This window comes from Antechinus flavipes, chromosome 2 (assembly GCF_016432865.1).
Source record: "Antechinus flavipes isolate AdamAnt ecotype Samford, QLD, Australia chromosome 2, AdamAnt_v2, whole genome shotgun sequence".
NCBI classification, from domain to species: Eukaryota; Metazoa; Chordata; class Mammalia; order Dasyuromorphia; family Dasyuridae; genus Antechinus; species Antechinus flavipes.
In genome coordinates, this window is record NC_067399.1 from 102,041,027 (window position 1) to 102,066,794 (window position 25,768).

The 25,768-nt window shown below is 35.8% G+C and overlaps 1 protein-coding gene across 3 annotated transcripts in view; it reads right to left on the reverse strand.

The window, feature by feature from the left end:
- The window catches only part of PSME4 (proteasome activator subunit 4), a 112,743-nt gene extending 100,773 nt beyond the window's left edge, over window positions 1-11,970 (reverse strand). For all 3 annotated transcript variants that reach the window (XR_007950315.1, XM_051975270.1, XM_051975269.1), the window contains exon 1: window positions 11,708-11,970. Coding sequence is in view for 2 of the 3 variants with exons in the window: in XM_051975270.1 (XP_051831230.1) it covers window positions 11,708-11,967 (260 nt within the window). In the remaining variant the exon portion in view is untranslated. The remainder of the gene's footprint in view (window positions 1-11,707) is intronic.
- Between the last annotated feature and the right edge of the window lie 13,798 nt (window positions 11,971-25,768).

Genomic DNA, 25,768 nt, shown 5'->3' on the forward strand with positions numbered 1-25,768 from the left:
ATCAGAGGACTGGAGAAAAAAGTAAGTAAAAACTTCTTAATTGTACTATATACTCTCAGTGGCCTTGGCCACTTAGCCACCTTTTTAGGCTTCACTTTTCCTGTCTTTAAAAATCTGTCTTCCATTCTGGAGAGCAATTTGGAACTATGCTCAAAAAGTTATCAAACTGTGCATACTCTTTGATCCTGCGGTGTTACTACTGGGCTTGTATCCCAAAGAGATCATAAAGAAGGGAAAGGGATCTGTATGTGCACGAATGTTTGTGGCAGCCCTCTTTGTAGTGGCCAGAAACTGGAAACTGACTAGATGCCCATCAATTGGAGAATGGCTGAATAAATTGTGGTATATGAATATTATGGAATATTATTGTTCGGTAAGAAATGACCGATTTCAGAAAGGCCTGGAGAGACTTACACAAACTAATGCTAAGTGAAACGAGCAGGGCCAGAAGATCATTATATACTTCAACAACAATACTATATGATGATCAATTCTGATGGACCTGGCCATCCTCAGCAATGAGATGAACCAAACCAGTTCCAATGGAGCAATAATGAACTGAAACAGCTATGCCCAGTGAAAGAACTCTGGGAAATGACTAAGAACCATTACATTGAATGCCCAAACCCTATATTTTTGCCTGCCAGCATTTTGGATTTCCTTCACAGGCTAATTGTACAATATTTCAGAATCCGATTCTTTTTGTACAGCAAAATAACGGTTTGATCATGTATATTTATTGTGTATCTAATTTATACTTTAATATATTTAACATCTACTGGTCATCCTGGCATCTAGGGGAGGGGATGGGGGAAAGGAGGGGAAAAATTGGAACAAAAAGTTTGGCAATTGTCAATGCTATAAAATTACCCATACATATAACTTGTAAATAAAAAGCTATTAAAAAAAAAAATCTGTCTTCCTTTTTTTCACAAGTGGTACTTTCCATCTAATAAGGGAAAAATCTTGTACTAAATAACCTCCCCCCAAAAAATCTCTTTTAGTTCAAAATCTAAGATGGAATCAAAGCAGTTTTTAAAGGAAATTTTTTTTTTAATCACAGCATATAATTAGCAAAAGAGAGAAGCTAGCAATGAACTAAGCAACTAGGAAAAACTAGAAAAAACAATAAACCCCAATGAACACAGAGATAGAACTTTTGAAAACCGGACACACAATACCTATGCTGACTAGACCCACAACAATTTATTACACCTTATCTGCATTATTTCTCATTGTAGCAAGAGAATGTTTTATCCTTCCCAAACATATTCTCTAGTGCACCCTAAAAACAGCTTTTGGAAACTTCAAGCCTCTGACCAGTATACTCTATCACCATTCTCTCAGAAAAAGCCCTTGCCTCTTACTTTGGGGTGGGGGGATAGGATTAAGACTATCCACTAAACTTTACTCTTCTTTCTCCTATCTCATAACCCCTAACATTAATAATCATCTTCTCCCATAGCATTTCCTACTTTATCCCAGCTGCTGATGAAGAGAGGACCCTGCTCTTCACAAAGACAATTTTATACAAGCACCCAAATGATTCCATCTTTCCTGTCTCTTTCCAGACTGACCTACTATTACTTTTCTTTTTCTCATCTTCATTCTTCCCTTTTTACTGATTCTATCCCTCCAATATACAAACAATGCTCAAGTCTTCCCCCCACCATTTCCTACCTGGTTTCTAATGGTCCTATATATCTCTTCCCTTTCTCAGCCAAATTCCTTAAAAAAATGAAATGAAATAAAATAAAACCTTACAGTCAATGCCTCAACTTCCTTTCTCCCCCTCCAACCTCATCACTGAACTGGAACTGGTCTTTTTAAAGTTATTAATTATCTCCTAAGAATCTAATGGTCTTTTTTCATATCCTTATCTTCCTGGTCTCTTCTGGTCTATTTGACATTGTTGATTAACTTCTTCTCTGCAGCTTCTTTTACTTAACCTCATCAATTCCTATTTGTATACAGATGACTATCAATAAATCTAGCCCTACTTAGTCTTCCCTCCCAAGCTCCAGTCCCTCATCACCAAATGCCTATTAGAATATTTCAAAACATACTTTCTTCTTACAGGCATCTCAATCTCAGCACATCCAAAAGAGAATTTAGTTTTCCCTTCAAGTCCATACTTCTTCCAAATTTTCAACTACTTCTAATGCCATTACCATTCTCCCAATTATTGAATTATTCTTCAGCATTACCTCCACTCCTCACCCCACTATTGATCAGCAGCCAAATCTTGTTTATATTTTCACAAATATTATATATGTCACTTCCCATATCTTACCCCAACTCATACAATTATTGATCTAGTTCAGGCCCTCATCATCTCCAAGGACTATCTCAAAAGCTTATTAGATCTCCCAGCCTCAAGGCTTTCTTTCTACTCCAGTCAATCCTGACCACAATCAAGGTGATTTTCCAAAAATTCAGATCTAATCACATCATTCCCCTCTCTTTCTAACACTCAACGAATTCTAGAAGCATCTCCTATTACCTCTATCTTAAGGAACAATTTTAAACTTCTTTTATAATATTTAAAGATTTAATAACCTAACTTCTTTCTACCCTCTGTACTCTGTGTTCCAGCCACACTGGCCTACTCAAGTGTTTGTATCCATGGAGCTCAGTATCTTATCTCTGTAACTTTCTTTGCACTAGCTGTCCCCTATGACACTCTCCTAACCTCTACCTTTTAGAATCCCAGTGTCCTTCAAGATTCAGCTTAAGTGCCATCTTCTTGAAGCCTTTCATGGTTCCCCTCAACTGTTAGTTTCTCCCTCCTAAAACTAGCTTTTGTCCTTATTGCATATATTCTGTACATATTCATGTATACATGTTGTCTTCCTGTTACAAAGTAAACTCTTTGAATGCAAAGAGTTTGCCATGGTACCTTCAATTTAGGACAGTGTTTGGGCCATTAAAAAATGTCTTAATTGGTTTAGAGAAATGGTTATAAAAACAACAATGGCCATCTGGAAAAATATAGAGGGAATGGAATCTATGTTAGTAGAAGCAGCACATACTGATGGAATCATCAAACCTCAAAGTGTGTTTTATAATTGTACACTAGTCACTAGTTTCAACAGCTCATATGAAAAGAGGTGCTATTTTACCAATAAGAGAACATTCATAAGAACCTCTAACAGAGGGGGGGAAATCCAATTATTTGGGATTTATTAACCATTGAAATGATACTTCTTTTACTTTCCCCAATCATTTCTACATCTCTTCTTCCTCTTTGGTTTAGACCACATAAATGGAATATATTCTTTTTTCCTACAAATGCTTTAAAAATTAAAATGTGCCCTTCATTCAAACATTATCTTTTCAGCTCTTTCAGTCATTTCACTATTTCTAACTTATCCATTATTTCCCAAATTCTATCCATCCTTCAAGGTCTAACCTTAAATGAAACTTTTTGAAATCTTCTCCTTGAAGAGTGAGGGAACTAGGGACTATACTACATGAAAACTGATGAAAACTATATAGGGATGTTTAGTCTGGAGAAAAGAAGAGTTGGGAAGCGACAGTTCTGTTGTTGATCAGTTGTGTCTGATTCTGAGACCCATTTGGGATTTTCTAGACAGAAAGGTACTTAAGTGGTTTGCTATCTCCTTTGTCCAGTTCATTTTATAGATAAGGAAGTGAGTCAAATAGGGTTAAATGATTTGCCTAGGATCACACAGACAGCAAAGTGTCTAAGGCTACATTTGAACTCTGGATTTGTCTTCCTGATTTAGGGCCAGAGTTCTGTCCTCTTTGTCACCCAGCTGCCCTTATTGTACAGAATCAATAGCTATCTTCAAACATTTAAAGCACTGGAAGATTGGATTAAACTTGTTCTACTTGGTCTATCAGAGCAGAAGTAAAAGCAATGGGTAAAAAATGCAGAGGTATACATTTTGACTAAAAATAAGGAAGAATTTCTTAATAATTAGAACATGAAAAAGTGGAATGAACAGCTTTGGTGGGATTAAATTTTCCTTTACTTGAAGGTAATCTTCAAGAGAATGCCCACTTGTTGGGATATTATACAGAAGATTCCTTTCTGATTAGACTAGATGACCTCTGAAGCCTCTTCCAATTTTGGAATATCTAAACTATGTGCCTCTATTCAGTTTCTTTTAGCACTACAATCCCCAAATTACCTGTTTAATCCAACCTAAAATTTTCAGGAGATGCAAGTTTTACTTTTTTTCCCCACGAGTCAATGAGGCTCTCTCTTCTCCTGAATTTAGGGAATTTGGCATTCATATTACTGATTAGTTTAAAACTAAATATGTTCTGTCTTATGACTGATAGGCATATATTTCCTGGATACCACAATCTCAATAAACTCAAATTGAATTAGTTGGCCTAAAATCTGCCCTTTCTCTCAAAGTCTCTATTTCTCTGAGGACATCTCAAAAACTTATTAGGTCTCTCAGCCTCAAGCCTTTCTTCCCATTCCAAATAATCCTGAACCAAAATCAAGGTGATTTTCCAAAAATGCATATTCAATCACATTATTCCCTTCCTTTTAACATTCAACAAACTCCAGAAGCATCCCCTGTTACCTCTACTTATTCTAAAAAGTCACGCAGGATATTTATTGTCAAGTACCTTTTTCACCAAAGATTAAAAGACAAAATTGTCTTTGCTCCTAATCCCACGTTTTCCATAGCTCAATCTCTAAGTTTTATAAATTCTACCCATGCTCACAGCAATTCTCTTAATTAACTTGGCCAGGTCCTTATTTTAGGTTCTCAACACCTGTGACCTACTATTGCAATAGCCAGTCTTACTTTAGAGTAAGGTCTCCTTACTTCCAACTTATTTTTCTATTCCATCCAATACATTGCTGACAACATCTTTCCAAAGCATGGGTGTGAAGATGGCACTTTCTTCAAAAACATTCAGTGGCTCCCTATTATGTCTGAGATAAAATTTAAATAGCTTATCCAGCATTTAAAGTCCTTCACCACCTATTTTTCCAGTCATATTTTACACCATTCCCTCGTAATACTTTTTTGGCTAAACTAGACTTATGAGGTGTTTTCCAATTTCTAAGACTATTAGTCTAAAGAAGCCTAAAACAAGTCATTTTGGAGAAAAAAATGAAAGATAATTTAATTATCTTTAGATATTTAGACATTAGAGGTCAAATACACACATGAAAATAAGTAATAGATTTGGAATCTGAACACTGGTCTTTCAACTTTAAATGCTATTTCACTATGCTACCATGCTCAATAGATTATCCCCATTTTGATCTGTTGGAATCCTTATCTCAAAACCCAGTTCAAATTGATTCCTCCATGAAGCTTTCTCCGCTTTCCCCAGCTCAATAGTGTCTTCCTTCTCAAACCTTCCTACAGTATTTTGTCAGCATCTCGTTTGCCTTTAGCCAGCTACCATTCTTATACATTTACACAATATAATCTGAAAAGGGTAGGGAAAAAACCCAAGATTTTCCATCTTTTCTACCCACTTCAGATTATACTGTGTAAGATCTTTATATCTTCAGTTTTCAGTACTGTCATCTATCAATTAAATACTAAATATTAAATTGATCTTGCATTAATAATAACAGCATTTTTTAAAGCATTGTAAGGTTTGCAAAGCACTTTATAAATATCTCATTTTATCCTCACAACCTTGGCATATAGGCACTATTATCATATTCTTCAATTTACAGAAGAACTGAGGCCCAAGAAGTTAAATAGTTTACCTAGGATCATATGGCTAAGAAGTATCTGGAGGTGGATGTCAATTCAGTATTTTCTGAGTACAAGTCAAAGTCCACTGTTCTACCCACTGTCCTACTATTACCTAGCTTTTCACTTGAGACTCATCTACCAACTCAATTAGAAGCACTTGTAGAGAAGGACCAACTGCTCATATTTGCAACTAATACAGTATCCCATCATAGTACATTATAAGAAAATCATTAATAATCACTGACTGATTAGTCAGTGATCGAAAAGTGCTACATTTTTTAATTTAAAGTGTACAACACAGCAAACAATTTTTGAGACTTACGGTAGCTAAAAAAATTTACACTCTGTAGCTCACCTGGTTATGAACCATTCAAAACATAACCAGGTTAAGCAAAAGACAGTCCATCATCAGGTCTGAACAAGCCTTTTCAGCTTGGTACAACCTCCAGGAACTCACATTCCACTGGCACAAATTTTAATAATTTTTGGTCCCTTCATGTCAAAATGAGGTTTATGGGGATTTTCACAGGAAGGAGATTTTTTTTTTTAATAGTATCTATAAATGTATATGAGAGTCAATATTTAACAAATATAGTAGTGTCCTATTCAAACAAACAAGAACATAAAAGCAGGGAAAATAAGTTGCAAAGATATACTTATGTTTTAGGTCTCATGTACACTTAAAAAAACCCACAACAAAAAACTTTTGTTTATAAGCCATTGTTGTGTTTGTTAAACGTGATTCTTTACTCTCTAAAATATCTTTTGTTTGACAGGAAGTAAGAAAGGCAACATGGAGGCCTCTAAGTGAAAGGAAATCCATTAATCTCATAAAGTTGCTACATTCCCTTCCTAGACAATACAAATTGTTAGAAAGTTCTCCCCCAATTTTAGAACATTACCCATTTTGTTTATATAACGGCAAATTCTACTGAGGTGGCAGCGTGACATAATGAAAAGACTTATAGTGGGTCTGAAATCAAAACACCTGGGTTCACTCCTGCCACTTAATACTCACTAACTACCAAGTGACCCTGCACAATTGATTTCATCTCTTCTGAGTATAGGTTTCCTTATTTTATAATTCCTTCCCCTATGTCTTTAAGAGTTGTTAGGGAAAAAAAGAACTTTGCAAACTGTAAAGCACTATATAAAGCTGAACTATAGCAAGTGAAAATTTTTTTAGCATTTCTTTTAAGTCCATAGATTGGAAGATGGCTGTCTGTAACACTTTTCCTCCAACTGCTGAACCAAACAATAGTCCAATATGATTTGCATAATGATGATAGAAATGTCAAATGTCATTAAAGACCCAAAATTCAGAATTCTAGAGCTTCTGTGGCCATTATCACTTTTTACTTTTCACAAATAGGACTATCTGTTAACTCACTATCTTGGCTAAATTCCAACTTCAGGTAGTTTCATAATCTAATTAAATGAATCATGTAGTTTCAACTGGATAATCTATTTCCTGTCCTAGAAGACTACAAAGTACTTTTGATCATAATTAAACAATTGCTGGTTCATTCTAAAGGGACTATTCTTTAATTAGTAAATTAAATAGTTCCTGAATACAGTACATACAATCATTCTTCAGCTCAAAGTAAGAGAATTTCACTGTATCATCAGGGGTTAAATTTGATACCCTGAATCAACTTCCCATTTCCAGAATTTGAAAACACAAATGTGAAAGGGTGAGGGTGGGAAGGGGCAGGAGGGGAGTGCTTTTTCATCTCTGTGTCAATAAATCTTATTTTTCAATAAGTAAACTATAATCTCATCTCTGGTCACAATATGAAGGGATTGCCTCAATAAACCAATAGATAGTGCTCCCATTCCATCTAATCAGTTTTCATAAATAATCACAGAAACATGGGATTTTTACAAAGTCCTTAATAAATTATGCAGGCCAATCTCTTCATTTTAGAGATGAAGAAATCTTCATTTGTTTTCCCTTTCAAGAGTGGAACTAGCTGCTCTGGGAAGCAATAAATTTCCTCTCACTATAAGACTTGAAGTAAAGAAAGCCACTTGCCACTTGCCAGGCTATGTCCTCAGGCATACTTATTCAATTGGGATGGCTAGTTGGTATATGAGGTCTCTTCCAACTAAGAACCTAACTGAATCTACTGATTCTTAAGATAAAAACAAACAGCCTGGCATTTAAGGCCCTGAAAAATTTTGCTCCAGTCCATTTTTTTTTTTTTAACCTTGGTACATGTTCCTCCCAATCATTCACTTTTAGACAAATTAGACTGTAACCTGTTCTCCAATCTATATCTAACATACAAAATGATTTTTTTTCTGAGTCTTCGATTCCTGATGTTCTTTCAAGGATAAGTTCAAATGCCCTCTCTTCCATGGAGCTTTCCCTCATCTCCTCAGATAATGACATCCATCTTGAAAATTACCCTATATTTACTTCTGCATATGTGTATATCAATCCTGTAGCACTTTGAGGATAGAGAAGGGAATAAGCATTTTTATGCTTTTATTATGTGCAAGGTATGTTAGGAAAAACAAAAATCTCATTTGATTCTCACAATTATGAGGTGAGATAGATCTTATTTTCATTTTATAGTTGAAGAAACTAAGGCATTCAGAAGTTGTGACTTGCCTAGGGTCACACTGCTAGTAGGTATTTGAAATCAGCTCTTCCCAAATCCAGGCTCAGCACTTTATCCATGTGCCACCAGCTTCCCTTTTAGAAATTCATTCTTACTATGTTTTTACTGTATCACTTTTGTTGTAGTTGTATAGTCATTTCCAACTTTGTGACCCTATTTGGGTTTTTTCTTGGCAAAGATATTGGAACGCTTTGCCATTTCCTTCTCCAGCTCATTTTCAGAAGAGGAAAGTGGGGTAAAAAGGTTAAGTGATTTGCCAACTACTAGGCATCTTAGGCTATATTTTTATTTGGGAAGATGAGTTTTCTTGACTTTAAATCCAGTGCTCTATCTACTGTACCACCTAGCTGCCCCTGGCACCAGGTCACATTTACTTCAGGAGGCCTATTCCCATAGACAACGAATAATTCTTTTATCCAGAGCAAATTCCAAGGACTATATCCTAAGAACGAACAGAGCCACATACTGAAACGTGGAGACTAACTACAGAATTTAAATAGACTAGAGATTACCTCCTAAGCCAGAATTAAATCCAAACACCAATTAATAGCTGTAACTAAAGTGTAACTGATGACCGAACAGCTCTATGACACCCAGTCTGGAATATATACTTATGTGTCAGAAATAGAATCATTCCAGCATTTCGGGATTTTCAGTCTCTGCTGTGGTTTCTGAGTCCCTTCTTCCATCTAGTGTGCTCTATGTTACTCTGTTCTGGCTAGCTACTTCACTTATAATAATATAATTGGGAAAAATAGGATTAAATATATAAATTCCATTTGAAAACTTTTCAGGAATACTAGCTACTTTATATATTAAAGAGTTTTTACTATAGTAGTAAGATAAAAAAAAAATCATGAAACCACATTTAAACCATCTCTCTCACTTTACAGATGAGGAAAGAGACCCGGAGAGACTAAATGATTTGCCATAAGTCATGAAACTCATTAGTAACCCTTTATTACCACTTTTCTGCAAATTTCTAAATTTTGAAACCTCTCAGTAATTGACAGCTGCTACAAGTTTCAGTAGTATTTGTATATAAATTCCTACAACAAACAAATCTAAAAACAAGTATAACTGTAAACAGTATGACTTAACCAATGCCTAGAAGAAAATGCACACCCTAGATCTCAATGTGTCCAACCAAGTTCAAAATGTCACATAATGCAATCACAAGACTCAGTTTGCAGGATTCAACCACAACTCCAAAACAAAATTCTACCCGGGATTATTTCTTGGTAAACAAGAGCATGCTTGTTATTTATGTCAGTGGTAAAATGTTTACTTATATGATCTCAACTACAGATAATTCAGTGTCACTACCAAAAACTATGTTCAGCTCTTTTTATGTTAGACATTTCACAAACAAGATAACTCCAAAATATCCACTTTACCAAATGTGACTATCAAAAATCTTTTTGGCAAACAAATACTTATTCAAACTCATATGAACTTTAGGTGAACTACATATCAATTTATACATGAATATATATTTGAAAACTAATTTTTTGTTGGCACAAATAGTTTAAGCAAATCTAAATTGAGAGATTAAAACAGAAAGCTATCAGAAATTAGTGGAGAGTGTACTTTTCTTTTTACCTAAATATGACAATACTGTAAAGTTCTTTTGACAGAAACTCTGGGATTTTTTAATCACTTGCAAGTTGTTTTTAAACTTTTGAGCAATTGTGGTGCTTCTACCTGTTGTACTTATGTTCTTAAGATTTCTCCAATCACAGGTCTGCAAAATTTTCACCACTCTAGTAAGATCTATTTAACCTTGATATCTTATAGCTTCTCCAAAACTGAGCAAATTGTTCCATGTTCTGATTTTGGTTTTGTTGTTGTTGTTGTTTTGTTTTGTTTTTAAATTGGAGAGATGCTTAGTTCTCCCAAATCAGGCAATTTTTTTTCACTGAGATCCCTGAGAGCTATCAGGTGAGAATAACAATCTTATGGTAAAATTTAAAGGGCCATTACAATATAAAATCCTGAGTCATCCAATTTATCCAGCAGATTTTAATAAACACTGTCCAAGTGACTTATCTCTTGGGCTCACTCATCCATATTTGTGTTTAGCAAGGTCAGGAGGTTGGTTTTTTTTTTTTGTTTTGTTTTGTTTTGTTTTGTTTTTTTAGGGGAAATGTGCCTAAATGTGGGGAAAAAATTTCTCACTTTAAACGTTTACTCCACAACAGAAAAGCAAGAAAAACAATGTCTCTGTCTTTAATGCTTTCCCACTGTCAGTTTTTACTGACTTTTTATTTCATAACATTTCTAGGTTGCAACTGAGTATTCTGTGTAACTGAAAGACTTCAACTACTCAAACAGTAACTAATTGGGGACATTATACATCTGAGAGTTTCATGAAATTTAATGATACAATCTTGATACATAATTAGAAAAACTAGCAGCTTCATGATACCCTTCGAGTTTTTCCTATTCAGATGAAAAGAATTATCAAAACAAGGAGGCAGCTTTCGGTTTGCCTTAACTAATAATAGTTGATTCACTCACCATTAACAGTAAACACTATTCAAAACACCCAAGTCTCAAAAGTGAATTTTAAGTCAAACTTTTTATTCCGTTTCAGAGTAAACTAAAAAGCAGAACAGTGTTATTACCACATCTCTCTATTCAGGAACTGATATCACAGACTTTGTCAGAGATCGGAGTCACATTTGAAAAGGAAAATCAGGAGAGAAAATAGAATCAAAGTAATTCCTCCTTCCCAGGCACATATTGGGAGATAATAACTGAAACATTCTTGGTAGTCTAGAGGGAGAGGGGAAGAGGAAGAAAGAAAGGGAGAAAAAAAGAGGAGGAAGCGGGGAAGAAGAGGGAGAGATCCATCTCTCCTTAGAGAAAAGCCTAGGTTTTCTTTCCTCCCGCAATAGGGCCTCTAGGGTTAGAAAGACAACTCGAAAATCCCCTGGGCAAAGCAAAGCAGGGCTAAGCCGACAAGCCCAGACCGACCCCCCAAAAAACTAACCCAGAAGAGCGTTTCAGAGAACCCGTGCTCTTCTCCGACCCCACGGAAACAGCAAGGGAACTACAATGTAGCCAAGTGGAAAGAGATCCTGGTTTTCCCTGGGGAATGGGAGCGAGGAAAGAGTAGGAACTTGACCTGTACTCAGGAATGGGCGGACAAAGAGCGCCCTTGATGCCCCCGACCTCCAGCTAGCAGTTAGTTACTCGACCTGAAACTACGCCCCGTCCCCTTCCTCGAATTCCCCCCCCATACATACATACATACACACACACACACGCACAAACACACACTCTTATAGGAACTTGTCCCCGGGTCCCCGAAGGGAAGGGGAGGGAAAGCGTTGGACTCTAGGCGGACAGTGCGTGTGGGTCACTTACGTGGAGAGTTTCCTAGTCCAGAAGAGGCCCCCCGGCCACAGCTCCTGCAGCTGCACGGCCCGGCCCAGGTTGCCTTTGATCTGGGCCAGCAGCAAATCGGACTCGTCGTCCAGCCGCTCGGCGTAGGGAAGCAGCTTGTTGTAGACAATCTCCTTCTGCGGGACGAAGCCCCGCGAGCAGGGTCCCAGGTTCGTAGCGGAGTCAGGGTCCCCACCAGGCTCCGGCGGTTCCCCGCCTCCCGGCCGATCCTCCGGCTCCATAACCCCAGGGACACCCCCCCACCCCCTCCCCCCCCAACCCTCCCCGACCCCCACCCCCACTCGGGGCTCCTCCTCCTTCTTCCCCTTCTCCGCCGCCTCTTCGGCTCCCTGCTGTCGCCGCCGCCGCCGCCGGCCCCCTCGCCCTCGGCCGCTGGGCCCCCCTCCCCCCCCGCCGGCGTCGCTGCCTCTCGCGCGGTGCCCGGTTCGTTGGCTGCCGGATCCCTTACTCCGCCCGCCCCGCCTCGCACCGGCTGTGCTGGTGACGCTGCAGCTGCCGGGCCAGGAGGTTCCGGACGGGAGCTACGTCACTTCCGGGGAGGGGCGGGGAGTTGGAAGAGGTGGTGGAGGCGGCCGAGGGGGCGATCCTAAAGGAGAGAGAAGCCCTCTTGGCTTAAGACTCTCACTTCTGACCGGATTCCCTTCCCTTCCCCCACTCCCCAAAACCGCGCACGTGCAAATCCTTGGCTGGTCCTTCGCTTGGAAGACCGAGTCCTGTAGGAGGTGTTTGTTGGAATGCCCAGCTGGGCTTCTGTCTTGCGGTCTGACCCTGAACTAGAGTTCCCCCTCCCCCAACACAAGGCCCTGGCTACCCCACGCACAGAGAGCGAGGCTGCGGAATGCAGAGCGCCGGACTTGTAGCCCCGGGATCCTTCGCTGAATCCCACCTTCGGACCGCTGCGGGTTCTGTGACCCTGGGCGGACACTTGATTTCTGTGGGCCTCAGTTAAAATACCGGGGTTGGACTACGTGACCTCTAAAGGTCCCTTCCGGATCTATGCTTGTGAGCCTGTAAGACAGGGCTATATAAAGTACTATATATGGAATATATTATCACAGCAATATATAAATATTGTAACAAATATAATTATATAAATATTAGCTATTAATATAATTGTCAGAACTTCCCATACTGGTCCAGTAGCCCTTAATAGAACAATTTGTAAGTGATTAAAATCCCAGAGATTCTTTCAAATGAGCTTTACAGAAATGTGTTGCCATCCTGAGGACAAAATAGTACATTCTACTTATTTGATAGCTTCCTGTTTAAGTCTCTCAAATTAGACATCAGAAAAGAATTAACTCTTCTACTACTCTAATCTTACTGTATTCTAATGAAAGAGTTGTCCTGTTCTATTTTTCATTATGAACCCCATCTGGAGGATGAGTTCTATAAATTTACAATTCTGCATATATTAGTGGTGCTCTTTCATTTGTTTTGCAAACTTTATGAAGTGTACCCTATTAGACTATATTAAGATTTGCTGAACTAATCTAATTCATATTTTTATAGTATATATGCATATGTTTATATTTTAAGGAGTACTAAGCATGCAAGAGTGTGTTGATTGGACTTGGCAGTCAGGAATAGGAAAGTTCAAATTTGGCCTCAGAAATTTATTAGTTGTGTAACCTTAGGCAAGTCATTTAACCCTGTTTGCTTCAGTTTTTCATCTATAAAATGATCTGGAGAAGAAAATGGCAAAGTACTCCAGTATTTTGCCAAAAACAAACAAACTCAAAGGAGGTCAGGAAGAATTGGATTTGACAGAAAATGATGCTTCATTTACTACAAAGTAAATTAGTCTGAATATAAAGCTTTTCTTATTTGTTTTTATATTTATTTATATTATATTGTATGTATTTATATTTAAACAAGGGGACAAATCAATGATAATAGTATCTTTTATTTTGGCATTACAGATATCAGTTATTCAATGGAGGAGGTTTTTGAGTGGAGAGAGGACCTTACAAATCATGTACTGCTTAAATCCTCTGCCAGTTTAGCCACTTCCTCTGCATATACATAAGATTGCATTTGCATTACTATTTGACTCTTCTTTAACTCCCTTCAAAGATATAATCAGGTAAAAGTAATGCCAAATATATTTCTTTAATATCTTTTCCATCCACCCCCATATCTCTCTATTCAGTTTTCTACCACTATGGTACACTATGTGACCACCTCTCTATTGCAAATCTCCTAACAAGTCTTTTTTTCCTCCCTTTTTTCTTCACTTCAAAGCATTATGCCATAGACAGAATGATGGATTTTAAGTCAGGTAAATCTTAGTTTTAATCCTGCCTCTGGTGCTTATTAGCTGTTTGACTCTGTGCAAATCATTTATTTAACCTTTTTAAACCTCAGGTTCTTCCTTTGTGAAAAGAGGATAGATGTAGCACTTACTTTACAGAGTTGTAAGATTCAAATGAGAAAATGTATGTAAAGCAAATGCTAGTTGTTCTTTCTCCTCATAGAATGTGGGTTCTTTTTTTCATCCTGTGGGTTCCTTTGCACCTAGCATATTTCCTGAAATAGAGCTAGCACTTAAAAAATACTTTTTGATTGAGAGATATCTTCATTAGATGTAGACTGGGTCATATGATTCTCTGCTCAAAAATCTTTTATGTTTTCCTATTACCCTTCATGTGAACTCTTGAACTTGGCATTTAAGGCCCTCCATTGTCATGTACCTTGTTTAATTCTTTCCCATGTTTTCTATACTTCAGCTAAATTGCTTTACTCATCTACCACATATATCCTTTATTTTCCAACTTCTATGTCTTTGTTCAAAATATTCGCTTGGTGGAAGCAAATCTGTTGTCCTGTCTCCCCTATCTATTGAATTTCTACCCATCCTTTAAAACCAACTCAAATTCGGGCCTATTTTAGGAAGCTTTGCATGACCTCTTAGTCATAAATAACCTTTCCCTTGTCCCTTCAGATTTACAAAAGAGTTTAATTACATTATTTCTGTTTTAGCCAACACAGTAATTTATCTTTATATATGTATCATTGTCCTCTTATAGAGTATAAACTCCATGAAGAGACAGGCACCATCTTTTATCCGAACTTTGTATTTACCCAATATCTAAATAGACTTCTGCATGCATTAGCCACTTTGAAATGTGGTCATGGATTGATGAATTTTAAAAGATCTAAGATTTTATGTTTAAATAATATTTAAATAAATAAATACAATTTTATATTTAAATAAATGAGAGACAGTGTGATAGAAGGCAAAGTGGATTAAGAAACAGACCATCTGGTTTATGTCACAACTTTGTTCTTCTATTTCGTGCTCTTGTAACTTCAATCCCCTCAGAGTTCAAGGGGATATCTCAGAGTGCTGAGTTTTAAACTGTGGAAGATGGGAATAGTTATGGGATCATTGTTTATTTTTCTGGGCATCCCATTATTCAGTTGCCATTTCATTTCAATGAACAGAAATAGAATGGAACAGAATGAAGTGGAAAAACATTAAGCACCTATTTTGTGCCATTTCGTTAGGCTAAGTGTTTTATGAATATAATGTATCCAATAATATTCCTAATCATGTGATCAGGTGTAGAAGATTTTTGGTTCCTTGGTTTATTTTAGCCTTATTTAGTCACTTAAACTTGACTTTAAAATGAATTTCATTATAAAGGATATCAGCAGAAATCAATTAGTAAATGATCCTAAATAACCTTTCCACATAAAGTGTTACAATAACAATAGTAATAAAATATAAGCTTTGTTGTATTGGTTTTGTATTAAAATATATAGTTCATATATTCTTATCAACAAGTACCTTTATAGCCCTTTTTATTGTTTACTTTGACTTTGAGTGACTTATAATATTACAAATTGTGAAAAATTTGTAAGGTATTAGTTGTTAGAAATATTTAGCTATACATCTAAATTAGGAGACAATATCAAGTTACCTGTCTGGATTTTTAATCTCATCTAAAAAGTGACAGGGTTGAACCAAGTTATTTCTAAGATTCTTCTAGATTTTAATCTATGAAAATATAATTCATGAAATTAGACTTGCAGACATATATATATATATATATACATATGCATATATATGTGTGTGTATATATATACATATATGTATATATATACATATATATGTATATATATATACACATATATGATTTATATCTTTATGTACCATGGGTTTGTCATTTATTTTCTGACTTTAAACAAGTCACTATCTCCGTTTACCTCACTTTTCTTTTATATAAAATAAAGGATTGGACCAGATTATTTCTTAGAAACCTTCTAGCTCAAAAACTTCATGAATGTTTTAGAAATGAAAGAGCAGGTCTCATAAAACCCACCCAGTCCCCTTTTCTTAAAATTGAGGCAGGTAGGTGGCACAGTGAATAGAGTGGATTCAGAAAAACTTGACTTGAAATCTGGTCTCAGATTTGTTCTGGTTGTGTGACCTTGAGAAAGTCAATTAACCTCCATTTCCTCATCTGTATAATGGGAATAATAATAGCACCTACTTCCCATGGTTGTTGTGAAAATAAAATGAGATAATATTTAAAAAGCACTTTGCACACTTTAAATGCTAGATAAATATTGTATGCATCTCAAATTCACATATATGAAAGAGACTTCATTGAATTTTATGTATAGTCCATCCCTTTACTATGATTCTGTCTTATGCCCTTTTCTCTTCTCTCCATTTTCTCTTGTTAAGCTCATCAGCTGTCATGAAACAATTATCATCACCAGACAGATGATTCTCAGATCTATATATCCAGCACTACTCTTCTCTCAAACTCCAGTATCATATCACCACCTGCTTATTAGGCATATCAAACTGGATGCATCCCAAACTCAGAATGTCCAAAACAGAACGCAATTCATTATCTTTTCCCAGCATCCACTCCTCTTTTGAACTTCCTTATTTTTGTCAAGGATATTACCTTTCTTCATCAACCAGATTTGGGGGCTTGGTATTCAACTCTTTTTTTCTCCCTCATTCCAAATAATAACATATCAGTTTCCAAGTCTTTTCTGTCTCTCCAACATCTCTTGCATTTTGCCCCTCCTCTCTATTCACATAACTATCACTCTAATTCAGACCTTCATTTTCTCTCTCTTGGATTAGCATGAGAACTTCCTATTTGGTCTCCTTGACCCAAGTTTTTCCCTTCTCCAATTCATCCTCCATGCAACTGACAATTGGTCTCCTTGACCCAAGTTTTTCCCTTCTCCAATTCATCCTCCATGCAACTGACAAAGTGATGATACTAAAATACAGGTGTAGCTATCACTTCTTTGGGGAGTAAATTTCAGTGACTACCTGTTGCTTGTCGAATAAATACAAACTCCTCTGTTTGACATTGATGGTCAATGGGAAGCATACAAGTGAGAGGCTGTCAGCAACAGTATTATAAATCCCAGCTTCTTAGGTTTGGTTACCTTTAGGATCATGAGATGAAAAGGAGACAGCCACCATTTGGGGGATCCATAGGAGATAGGGAAGTAGTTCAGAAGGGATTCTTACACAAGGTGGAATTGTTTTAGTAAACAGGTCATCAGCTGGAAGTGACAGTAATGTTGTGTTTTAAAAGGAAATAATAATTTAAAAAAACAAAGATGAACAAAATTTTAAAAAGCAAAGAAGCAATTAAGAGTAAATGAACCCTGATATCAAAAAAATGGAATGGTTAAGAAATAGCATAATGCATCTACACAATTGGAAAAATATTAATTGTTCATGGTTAAGCCACACCAATATAATAAAAATGACAATTCCACCTAAATTAATCTACTTATTCTATATCTATATGCTAGATATTATTCCACACCAAATAAACTTACCAAATAAGTATTTTATACAGCAAGAAAAATAATAGCAAAATTCATTTGGAAGCAAAAAGGTCTGGAATATCAAGGAAAACTCAGTGAAAAGACTGAAGAAAAGTAGCCTACTACCCCTTCCAGATATCAAATGGTATTATAAAACGGAAATTTTCAAAACTATCTGGTACTGATTAAGAAGTAGAGTGGTGGATCAGTGGAATAGATTAGGTATACAATACATGTAGTAAACAACCATAGTAAGTTAATTTTTGATAAACTCAAAAGATCCAAGCTTTTGGGATAAGAATTCACCATTTTGACAAAGACTGCCGGGAAATGGTGAGTTCTTGTCCCAAAAGCTTGGCTCTTCATACTGTTTTCCAGTTTTAACAATTTTTGACAAATGGTGAGTTCTTGCTCCAAAATTGGATTTTTTGTATAATGCACAACTATTAACTATTCTCAACAAAACTGTGGGGTAAGATAATTCCAAAAGGCTTATGATGAAAAATGCTTCCACCTCCCAGGAAAGAATTAGTGGCATCTAAATACAGACCTAAGCATACTATTTTTTATTTTGGTTTTATTTTTCTTCCACAAAATGATTAATATGGAAATATGTTTTATATTTATACATGTATAACGTATATCAGATTGCCTCCTGTCTTAGGGAAAGGGGAAGGGAAAAGAAGGAATGATAGAATTTGGAATTCAAAATTTTTTTTAAAAAAATGTTAAAAATTATTTTTACCTGTTACTGGGAAATTTTTTTTTAAATTTCTTTAAGAGATAGCATGATGTAATTGAAAGAAGCTGGTCTTGAAATTAGAAGATATACCATCAAAGCTCTGCCATTTACTGCTGTGTGATTTTAAACACTCTCTTATTTCACCTGTCTACCTACCTCACAACATTTTTATGAGGCCTAAATAAAATAATGTATGTTGAAAAAACTTATAAGGCATTTTATCATAATAGTACAATTTTTTTTAAGTTATAGAGACTAATTTCATATAAAGCTATGAGAAAGATCTGGTAGAGAAAAAATTGTATAAAATGGGACCAATAAACTTAAGATTATGCTGGGAGAGTGGGATCTTTATGTAAATGTTTGATTGTTAGGTGAAGATTTGGAATGAATTGTTACACTTAGTTTATAGATATGCAGACATGTTAAGTTTCCATAATATTCGAAATACAAAGTTTGTGCCCCATATCTTACAGTGATATCTATTTGTAGTATTGATGTGACAGGAATGCCTTTCAGTTTTTGCAGTTGTATCTTATGAAATAGTTAGGGTATTATGCTCAAAAAAATATCAAGAACTTTTGCCCTCTAGCAGGTATATTTTTAGTGTATATTTTGGAATTTGTCTCAAGTGACATTTGCTGAAATTCAGATGCAGTAGTCATTTAAAAGAATTACTACTCCCATATCTTTCATTTCTTTAGGCTTGTCAGATAAAAATGTTCTCTTTTAAAATTTTCATTTATTTCCTTTTCATACATTCAAATAATCAGATAGACATTTCATTTTTAAACTAATGTTAAGCAGAGTCAGCAAGAAGCTTCTAACATTTAGTAGCTTTATTTATTCTAATCTTCAATGATCTTGGTATTTTTCTCATTTCAAGAATCGCAATCATTGTATTTTCTCATAATTTTCCAAAGTTCAAAATATCTAAAAGTAAATTCCTATTTAAATATTCTCATTTAACTATTTTTTCTTATTTCTGTTTAATTACATGGTTTTTCACTAACTGTTAACATAATTCCATAATATCTCATTAATATTTCAAAATATTATTTTTCAGTAATATACATTGACAATGTGTGCCAATTACCAGCAGATATACTGTGTAAAGACTAAGAAAGTAAGAAGTTTTGTTTTTCTAGTTATATAGTTTTTAATTTGACCTGAATCTATCTACTCACAATTTTTGTTCAGGTACTTAGTATTTTATGCCTATATATTGTATAATAGAGAACCTCTAACGTGGTCTCTTTGCAGAGATAAACTGACTTAAAGTCACAAAAGTAGCAAGTGGCAAAACTGAGACATCAACACAGATATTTTGTCTCCAAAGATAATGTTCTTTTAAATTTTATCACACTTTTATCTAACAGCATCACAAGTGGTTATCTAATCTGTGCTTGCACCTCAAAATACAAGACCCTCATCAAAGTGTCACATAACTAGAAGCAGTTCCTAAAAGATTCAAAATGTTTGCCCAGAATAAGGAATGACAACTATATGAAATAAGTGACTCTTCAATAGCAGCAGAACCAGAGTAGCTCATGACTCAGTGGGTGTAGAAAATGAATCAATCTGCTTCTCTACCTCTCTTTTGCTGTCCAGTTATGAATCATATAATACTGTTTTGAATTGTATCCCAGGAGTTAGTGGGAAAGGGCAGCTGATTATTTCCCTGCCTACTAGCTTCCACGTGGCCATAAACACATGGTTCCCTGTTTCTCTTTTGTGTTTGTTTGTTTTCTGGTCTTATGCAAATAAATGCCTAAAGATAGATGTTTCTGGATTTTTTGAGGTGTTCTTTAAAGTTCAGAAGGTCTAGTAACCTTGGGTTCTGTTTGGTTAGAGCTGTCTAGTGGCAAAGGACGATTCTGTATCAGAGAAAATTGGTCTAAGTTTGGCTTTCTTACCAGCACATATGTATCTGGGATATTTAGGATTGTGCTGAGTGAAGTGAAATGTAAAATGCTTAATTAAAAGGCTTGCAAACTGCTTTTTGTTTTGATAATTTTAAATATCAATCCCTCAGTGAATTATAATAATTACAAGTCACTGAATCCTTTTTTGTAAATGATATTTGTATTTTTATGTTTAGTGTTTCTTATATAAGCAGGAATAATTACTTGTGCCATACCTGATATTGTACATGGAGTACCTTTGGGGAAAAAAAAAAAAAAAACTTTCCCTCTTTTAGGAAAAATGTAGACTGAACCAAAAGTAAAACTGTCTTTAAGGTATTTGGATAGGGGAGACTTACTGAGCCCAAGAATTTGAAAAAAAAGGGAACTTAATCCCTTTCATTAGGTTCAAATTTCATTTATTAAGGGTTTACTATGTTTCTAGGCAATCTACTAAATAATGGATAATAAAAGAACAGAAATTGTCGCTGCCCTTAAAGAGCTCACATTCTTATGGGAAGACAAATATGAATAACTAGGAATATATGAGATATATACCTGCAGATAGATTGGAGGTAATCTGCAGAAGGAGGATTTTGAGTCAGGGAAAGCACAAAACAAAAAGTGATGTGTTGTAATATTCCAGTCATAGAGGACAACTCCTAGGGCAAGGGCAAAGAGACAGAAAGGGGGGTGTTATATGGAAGGAACCTTAAGGCCAATGTAGCTAGATCATAGTTTATAGAGATAAGTGGAGTGCAAGATACCTAAAAAGTTAGAAAGAGGTCAGATTATGAGTGGTCCTAGAGGCAACAGAGTGAATCATAGATTAGACATGAGGAGATACTTGAAGCAGAAAGAGCAGTTAGATGAGAGGTAATGACACCTGAAGGAGAGCTATAGTTATATGGAGGGGAAAGGAGATGGGAGCTGTGTGTTACTCTACCACAATGCGCCCAGCAGGTACTCAAAGTCAAAAATGAAAAAGCCTTAAGGTCTTACTATATGACAAATACTATGCTAAGCAGAAGGAATAAAAAGGCAAGGCTATCCCTGCCCCTCAGTAGCTTACATTGAATAAAAAGAGACAGCACCTCATAGGGGAATGGTGACCACAAAGAGTTGTTTTGTTTTGAAACAGCATGGAGGATAGCAAATAGAGTCTTAGGGCAACAGACTGATGTGCCTGACAACCCTTCACAGGACTGATCACAGGATTGATCTGGCTACGGTTTCAGAACTAAAGAGGTGAGGAGAGAGGTATACCCACCCACTAGGATAATGAGAAGATAGACAGAATATAAAGTAATTTAGTTTCCAGCTAAATATTGTGAGCACTCATGTAGTGAAGCATGAATCAGAACAGCTCTGCCCCCAAAGGAGGAGTTTCAGAAATGAAAGGGTTAAGTCCTCCAGAGTCTCTAGTCCAGATGATTCATCAGGGGTGTGAGTAAGATGGTCAAGTGAGTCAACAGTTATTTCTTAATACCTAACTTTGGTAAATATGAAATGATGTACAATAATTATATTCAGAAATATGAAACAATTAGTTTAGTAATAAAAAATTATTTTCTGGAAAATATTCTGAAGATCTTCCTTTCAACTCCTACTTTTCCATATGATATGGCTCCCTGAAGCAAGGCCACAACAACCCCCTCAAGATTCTACTCATACCTCTGAGGGATTGGGCAGTATCTTCAAAGCTGTCAGCTTGAGTCCTGCTTCTGGTGAATTTTCCTCTCTATTAACTGCTATTGATTAGTCCCCAGATTTTTCAACAAATTTTTTTTTCATTATTTTGTAGAGAGTTATATGTGCTTTTTCCATTTCATCATATCTATTTTTTAAGAAGTTTTCTTCGGATAATTTCTGTTTTTCCTTTTCCATACCCTCTTGCAAAGATCTCATTTCCTTTTCCCATTTTTCTCCTAGCTCTCTTTTAAGATCTTTTTTGAAATTTTCCAAGAAAGTCTTGTGAAAATCAAGCTTCTTCCAGCTCATATCCTCCTTTGGAGCTTCATCTGGATTTGATTTGCCTTTAGGAATCTCAGGATTTGAAGTCTATTCTTCTCTCTCTCTCCATAAAAGCTGTCTATAGTCAGAGTTCTTTTTGCTTTTTTGCTCATTTGTTTTAAGGGTTGAGATATCTCCTCTTTAAGGCAAAGGGGCAATAGGCTTTAATTTGCCCTAGAGCAGTTCTGCTGACTAACTTCCAGTGCTAGGTAATGGAAGCCAAGTGCCAACTTCTTCCAGAGCTCAGTGGTTTACAATTTGCCTTTTGTATTTGCTTTTGGGCATTTTACAGCAAATCTGCTAAACCAGCCTCTTGCAACCAGGACAAAGTAGCCCAAGAGCCTCACAATAAATTCCCTAGCGTGTGGACACTGCAACAATGCTCTGACTCCCGGCCCCAGCTCCTTGCCCTGGGCTCTGGCCTTGGCAGACTGTCCCCCTACCTATTTGAGACAAACCTGTTCTGAAGTTCTTACAAGGTACCTTTTTCTCAAAATGTATTGTACTCCAAATATTTGTGGACTCCAAATATTCTGTGACTCCAAAACCAATGCAGAGGCTTAATCAATTGTTGGTTTGAGAGAAGGTCAGATAGAGATGTACCTACTCTCCACTTTCTTCCCCAGATTTCATTTAACCAGTTACCATCAAGTAGCTTCTACAAAAGGTTATTTACTGGGAATATATAGCAAGAAAAGAAATTACAAAGCACTGCCCTTGAATGGCCAGAGGGTGATAGGGGATGGAAGTGTCATACTTTTCTATTTATCACTTCCTCCTGAGGAAGACTGGGCTCACATTTGTGGTAGTAGTAGTAGTATTTTAGTAGTAATAGTGTTGGTTGTTGTTATTGCTGGTAAGTCATATTTGATTCTTTGTGACTCCATTTGGGGTTTTACTGGCAAAGATACTTGAGTGGTTTGCTATTTTCTTCTCCAGATCATTTCTTATAAATGATGAACTGAAGAAAACAGGGTTGAGTGACTTGTTTAAGGTCACACAGCTAGTAAGTGTCTTGAGGTCTGGTTGCATTCAGAAAAATAAGCCTTCCTGATTCCAAGCCTAGTGCTCTATCCATTGTGTTACCTAGTATTTGTTTCAAAACATTGTCTTTCAAATTCACTTTTATAAATATAACATAGCCAATAGAAAAGTCATCATGTCTTATGATGGGTGGATCAAGCAAGATGTATTACAGGATCTCAGCTACTACCACATTCATGTTCAGCCTTCAAAATCCTGGCATAAACTCTAACTCCCATACTACAGCTGATCACATACTTCTTTTGAAGCTCACAAGCCATCTCCAATACTCCTTTACTTAAAAGCAGAATAGAACAAAACAGCAAAGAGCTCCATGTTGACCCAAAGTAGAACAGAGTCCAACACCTCTTCTTATCCAGAGGTTTACAATTTCTCTCTCACTCAAATGTAGTCAAATAGCAAAGGAAAAAAATATGTTGTTTGTAGGTAGTGCTTTTGCAATATATTCTTAATTCTAGCTCAATACTTAATTGAAAGATTCCTATTCCTTATGTGATAAAGGAACTAGAAACAGTCAGAATACCTGCACATTCTCTGAATCAAATAATCCCTTTGATTCACCATTATTGTACTTTTCCAAAAGCAAGCTATCCAGATCTAGATCCAGATAGATAAAGCCTATCTATAGGCTAGCTGCAGGCACAAATAGCTTGCTCTTACTCTCTCATAATGAAACTTCTTTGAAAATGCCTCTATTACTCAAAAAAAGAAAAAAAAATCCAAAGTTAACCAAGAAGAAAAGTATAATAGCTTAACTCTGGAAGCTGGGACGAACTAACTGAGGAGAGCTCCTTGCTTAGTAGATTAAATATTTTTAGGTGAAAGGGATTTCAAAGATCATTTCATCCAGGAGTTTTTAACTTTTTCTGATTATATAGTGGACTTCTTTGGCAATTTGGTTAAGCCTTTGGATCATTTCTCAAAAATGATTTTAAATGAATAAAATAAAAAATAAAACAGCATTAAAAAGGAAACCAATTTTCCTAAAATAAAATGATTAGAAATATTTTTAATTCACAGACCATGTTTTCTTTTATACCAAGACTAATATGGAAATAGGTTTTACATGATTTCACGTGTATAACATATATAATTGCTTACTATCTCGAGGAGGAGGGAGATAGAGGAAAGGAGAGAATTTGGTACTCAAAATTTAAAATAAAATGAATATGAAAAATAAATATTTTTTAAATAAAAATTCACAGTCCCATATTAAGAATCCCTGATTTAAGTCAACCTTTTCTTGTTATAGATGAAAATGGAAATTGGGGCCTAGAGAAGGAGAATGCCTTGTCAAAAGCTCCAGAGTAAATTAATGACAGATTTGATCTTTAAATCCAGATCTTCTGACAACAAATCCAGTAAATCTTTATGCTCTATATTGCATCACTGCTTTTAGAGGTTCTATTTTGGATATTATTTTGTCAGTATGAATAAGACAAAGTATAGTGCTACTCAAGTTTTAAATATAACTTATTTGCTGAAAGCTACTCAGAAATCACTTCTGCATACAGATATGGGAACATAGCATTTTTTGCAATTTTTAAAATTAGATTTTATATACCAAATTTTCTTAGATGACCAATTTTTCATAACTATGTCTGTAAATAATATTTCTATTCACCAACAACATCAAGCTCTTTATTTTTGCCAAAATATGACAATCTTTATAGTTGAGTTAAATCTAATGTTTTTATAGCTATATCTTAGTCACTTTAATCACTGCTCAAATTCAATATAATACTTTTTTTAAAAGTCAAAGTTATTTAGAATGCAAATTAATTCATTTGGATGGTATGATACAAAAAGTTAATGTTCATTTATCTTATATGAAAAGCAGAAGGTGATATTTATAGTTTTCCCCCAAGAGTATAGTGTACTTAAAAAATATAGGGTTTGAAGCCCTGGGATTTAAATCCTTACTTTGTTACCTGTGTGATTTGGGGCAAGTCCCTTAATTTTTTGGGCCTCAGTTTCCCTAAAAATTAAGGGATTGGCACAAATAATCTCTAGATTCTTTCTAGCTCTGAACCCTATGACACAAAAGAAAAAAAAACTTAAAAGGAAATAAACTCATTATATTAAACTCATTTCCCAGGGTATCTATAACAGTAATCCTATTTTTCTGAACAAGCACAAACTACTTCAGAACCAGCCTTTCCACTCATTCTCTATTCTCTTCTTTTTCCTTTTACCCGCCCCTTTCTCTTTTATATTTCTCTTTTCTTTTTCATGCTTCCTGGAAACCTAGAGTAACAGAGTGGTGAAAATACAGTCCAAGTGAGTATCTTGAGATGGAAACTATTCTGGGTTTGTTTTGTTTCATACTTGATAACCTGGAACACATGTTCATTTCTTTTCCAGTTACTCCCTTACCTGAGGGAAAATAAGTTCATCCAACATTAGCTTTGCCTTATTTTATTGACAACAAAATTGAGAAACAGAAATGTTAAAAGGTATGCCAAATGAACAGAGTGGTAAAGCGAGAATGAGAATTTATCATGA